The 5,303-nt window shown below is 32.1% G+C and overlaps 1 protein-coding gene across 1 annotated transcript; it reads right to left on the bottom strand.

Moving 5' to 3' along the window:
• Nucleotides 1-3,851: 3,851 nt before the first annotated feature.
• LOC150096762 (uncharacterized) lies at nucleotides 3,852-4,874 on the bottom strand. The gene has a single exon (XM_090408703.1). It carries the CDS (start codon nucleotides 4,872-4,874, stop codon nucleotides 3,852-3,854), a length of 1,023 nt encoding a protein of 340 aa, XP_090264829.1.
• Nucleotides 4,875-5,303: the final 429 nt, after the last annotated feature.

Raw genomic sequence — 5,303 nt, 5'->3', positions numbered from 1 at the left:
TTATTAATCGAATATGATTAGTTTTGCAATATCATACAAGATTAACTCTATTCATTAAGATTTAGTTGTTTTAGAATTTATAATTGTCAGGCAAGTTTACCTACTATTCTCCTGTTATATTTTATTTTACGACTAACATAATTTTAATATGCATTATAAAATTCTCTATTAGAAACAATGATATTTGCGTCTTACCTTGTACTCATATAACTGCTGCTCAAGGCACGTGTAAATTGCAGCGCTAGCTAATCGGGAATGCTTCCTGGACATAAGGAAGAAACAAAACAATTCCTTTGTGTGTGTGTGTGTATGTGTGTGTGTGTGTGTGTGTGGCCTTTGCCTCCTCTGCGCAGCTATCATTCGACCACTTTCTCGGAACCTGAATTTTGTAAATGCAGAATTCAAGTTTTCACTAAAGTTTTATGACTTGAAATTGTCCTCGTGTGACGCAGGATAATTCATCTTGCAGTAGATTTCCAGTTAATAATTACATATTGCAATAATTTGACGAGTAAACCGGAATTGAACATGAAATAGAATGGTAGATGTGAACATGATTGGAATACAGCTGATTATAATTTGCACTAGCTGCATAAAGAAAACAGACGATATCTCAACATAAGATATATAATTAATACATAAAGAACCTTCTTGAAATCAGTCGCCCATACTTTTAATAATTGGATTTTCAGAATGATTAACTAATAAGAAATATTTAAGGGAGCTCATTCACTTAATTATTATTTATTTAACCTAATTACTAGCAAGCGTAAATTATTAATATTAATTATTTAATTCCTCCTCTTTTATTCTTATTTACTAATATAAAGAATAAATAATTATTTTACGTAAAATAAGAATATATATATTCTTATTTTACGTAAATAAGAATATATATATATATAAAACTAAATTGTTCCTGCTGTTTATATAGGACGCCTTAAACCTCTTCCAAATAATTCCTTAGGCACACCTACCTTTTCCAAGGCCAAATTGTATGTCCTCCAAAATTCTTTTCTGATGTTTTTATGTACTTAAGCTTGGTAAGTCCGGTTGCCAGAAGACCGTTCGAGTAAAATGTAGAAATATTCCTTAGGTTAGTGATAAATACATCAATGAACTTTCCAAACCAAAAAGTCACTTCATTCGTCGATTTCCCTCCAATTGTTCTGCAAGTGATCTTAATCGATAATCGACTTCAAACTACTCGTGAAATTCAAAAAGCTGTGTATTTACTTTGTAAAAAATGCCATTCAAAAATATAATCACTTTAAAATGTTATTAAGATATCTCACTTAAAGGACAGTTAATTTCATTTTAAAGGATTTCATGAAATTGGCACAGAATCTTAAGGATATACCGTATGCCATCTCTTACACTAAATAAGAATTTTAAGTAGGAGAAACACAGTTTTCATCGTTTACTTGATAATCATCCAAACCACAAGGAACAACGAAGCAGCTCCTAAATGGACCGTATCTTTGTTGCTCCATACACACATACATATGAACCTATTTTCCTTAAAGTAAAAACACCCACCTCGATGTAACCATTATCTTCGCAGCTTTCAGAATATATCAACGTTATCTGACAGTAATATTCTTGTCGTAAGTGAATATTTTGGATTGGCAGCTAATAAATTCCGATAAAATTTCATAAAATAATAATAATAATAATAATAATAATAATAATAATAATAATAATAATAATAATAATAATAAACATTGTTTAGAATTGAAGCTATGCATTCAACCATTAAAATTATAAATAGCTTTCTCAAAAAAAAAATGATTTTTTTTTTGTTTTTTAACAAAAACAATTATCATGGTAATTATTACAAGGATTTTTTCAAGAAAAGAATTGTATTTCTGACAGATATGTAAGATATACGAACTATGAAGAAAACAACCTGAAATTTTTGTTACGAAAACAAACAAAAATTGTTTTCTTATTTCTTTTTCTTGCTTTCTTATCTCTTTGGATTCATGAAACTATATACAGTATATAAACATTTTAGGAAGAAAGAAGGAAAAAATATTTCTATTTAGTATTTCGACAAAAACTTCACTAAGATTTAGACATCTAAACACCACCCAAGAGAAATATAACAACAAAATGCGGTTTAATCACGCTCTATTAATGATACCATATGAAATGGAGCAGCGTTTATTTGAAAGAAATAGTTCATGCACCTATTTTATATATTTAATACACATACAGGGAAAATGTGTTTTTTTTCTCTGTACTACAGGCTTACTGTTGTTTTGAAACGGGAGTAACGTGTAAGGGAAGCTATCTTTTTGTGGAAGATTATTAAATTTGTTACTAACTATTACAATAACGGAATTAACTCACGTAAATTATTCTTTATTCGTAGAATTTTCACCTGAGTATCACAGGCATCATCAGTACAGATACGAGGCTAATTAAACAATAACTGTTATATACACAAAGCGCCACCTAAGTAGCTAAGGTTAAATTTCCTAAATTTATTTAATTATTATTTTTTTAAATTTATTTTTAATTATTTAAATTTAATTATTTAGTTATTTAATTATTTAAATTTAATTATTAAATAATAATTATTTAATAATTCAATTATAATAATTTTAAAAAAAAATTTTTTATATATATGTATATATATATATATGTGCATACAATTATATGTTAGGAAAGATTTGCTGCTTTATAAAGTACTATTTCCGACAAGTGGCAAAGACGTAGACCATCGGATCTGTTTAGGTTAGGGGAGTGAAGTAATGTTTCATATGTTTAAGTTAAGGGATATTATATCCCATATTGTTTCTCATAATGTTGAACAATATTACAGCTCCTAGGAGTTAAGTTCTCATTATGGGTAAATATCAAGAATAGTGATCGGAGCTTGCTCCACTGTTTCTATGAGTTGCCTTAGCTTGCATTACCTTTAAGGGTCAGTTGCTCCTCTATCCAGCTATTTGCTTACCCATGGAATCGCCGAACTTTATATAGTTTCTATATTCGGCATGAAACTCTTTGAGTTTCTCATTCGGCTAAGAAACAATATGGGATATATTATCCTTTATCTTAAATAAGTTCATGTCGCCGAATTGAAGCCTTTGGCTCTTCATTATAATGTTTCACATGTTTCTTTGTATAGCTGTTCCATTAGGAACTGACTTTTGTGAATGACTTTTGTCTTGTTCCACTTAACTCTATGTCTGGTGTTGATGGCATGTTCTGCAATTCCAGACTGTTCGGGTTCAAGGTGCTGGATGTACGACTGCTGTTCTTCTAACCGGACCTGAGCAGATCTTCCTGTTTGTCCTAAATATGATAATACATACCAGCAGGGAATCTGGTAGAGACCTAGATAGCTGAGATGTGGGAGCTTTCCTAATTAGGAACGTGGAGACATTAGGAATGTGGAGATTTTTCTGATCGGTCGAAAATTCCTTTATGATCTCTGAAAAAAACCTATCAACACTCTCTTGTTTTGCTCAACCACTGCACCCATATTTCACAGAAATATTTCTTACACCAGTGATAAGATCATACCCATGTACTTGTATTTTCCATACCAAAAGGAAAGTATCTCAACTCCGTCCGACGTTCCTACAAGATGGTGTGGAAAATCTTAACACATCTTCGGAAATCGATTGCATCTTAATAATGAAATAATTAAAAGAACAAGTCATTTTGAAAAAAAGGAAGACAACAATTAAAAGAATTTAAAATTTTATTAAGATATTTCGTGTAATAGTTACAATATATCACTTATTTCATTTTCAAAGTTTTCATGCAACTGACACGTGGAAACTTTAGGAGACAGCGAATACAACATGCAGATTAAAAATTACAAAAGGTAAATTTTAATCGCGGAGAACACACTTCCCATCCTTTGCTTCGTATTCATCCACACCACAGGGAATATCGAAGCAGCTCTTATCAAAGGGATCGTATCTTTGCTTCTCCGAACAAAGAGTCTTTCCGCTTGGACCTCGAATTCTTTCATTGGGATCAAAATACATGACGAAACTTGGTTGACGTACTCCTGTACCTTTCAAGTGCTGCCCAGCGCATGAGTAACCAGTTAAGTTTGCGTTGTTGCATAAAGCACAGTGCACATTCTTATAGGAAACATCTGAAAAAGAGCGAGAAATCACTGCCTGATATTGGTGACACTTCTCACGTACGCTTTCATCTGTCCAGGAAGGTAAACATGTAGAAACTGCATCAGGTGTACAATACCTGATACTAGTAATCGCTTTTGGCAGGTACATTGTTAAGCAAGAATAAAAATCCTCTTCACTCTTATTGCTTTTAAGCATAATTCCCCATTCATTGTGCTTTTCTGATTCATAAAATATATTTTCCAAAATATAATTTTCCATCTTTTCCTCACTGCGATCACCAATACTGGAACGAGGTATGGCGCAGTCCAGCTTTATTCGCCAGAAAACTGTTTGCAGATCGTTGTTGCAAATAGCACAGTAAAAGTTTTTGTAAGTTACGGATCCCTCCTTGCTGGTAACGGGAGTTGATGATTTCAAAGGATTTCTGCTATCCTTTTCACAAAGATCACGAATCTCTGATCCGCTCCAATCTGGTGAACAAGAAGTAACCATGAAGGTTTTGAGTCCGTTGATTTGTTTACACTTGACTTCAGCCTTAGGAGTTTTCTTGTCTTGTCGAAAAGGCGAATCCAAGCAGCAGTCATTAAAGAGATTGCAGTTCGGGTCGCAGTTGCAATTGATAGGATCCGGAGATTGACAATTATCGTATGGCTCACATGAAACTCCAAAGTCCTTTATCTCCTGGTAACTGACATCCACTGAAATAGCGGAATGCATTGTTGCCATAGAAACGAAGAGGACAGTCAATGGAATGTTCATGATGGCGATTTTGTTCTCCTTTTAGTGAAAAAGAAGTGTCCTTTTTCTTCTTTTAACAGTAATCTGTTTGTCTCCACTTCCTGTAAATAATCATGACAAAGACAATAAACATTTACGCTAAGACATATTAACAACAAATACCGCTAAAAAAAGTGTGGTAACGATAAGTGATTCATATTTCTAAGAAAACTACGTTAATATGAAAATTAAAAATACCTCCTAATAATGGCAGAAATAAATCTGTGCTTAAGCCTAACTTGTTATAAAGGCAAAAAATATTAGACTGGTTTAATTAATTCTTCAACTGGACAATGATATAATTAAAAGAAGAATTGGTAGCAGATATAATAAATATAAATACAATTTGATAGAGTTTAAAAGAATATAAAGAGAAGGATTGTCCAAACACTTAATGCAAACTATTCTGAA

This window comes from Typopeltis vanoorti, chromosome 18 (assembly GCF_054136105.1).
Source record: "Typopeltis vanoorti isolate ZY-2024b chromosome 18, IOZ_Tvanoo_1.0, whole genome shotgun sequence".
Classification (NCBI taxonomy): domain Eukaryota; kingdom Metazoa; phylum Arthropoda; class Arachnida; order Uropygi; family Thelyphonidae; genus Typopeltis; species Typopeltis vanoorti.
This window is presented reverse-complemented; position numbering and strand designations above follow the sequence as displayed.

What these genes read in the sequence shown, in the direction of transcription:
- LOC150096762 (XM_090408703.1), bottom strand. Translation starts at nt 4,874, where the DNA reads ATGAACATTCCATTGACTGTCCTCTTCGTTTCTATGGCAACAATGCAT.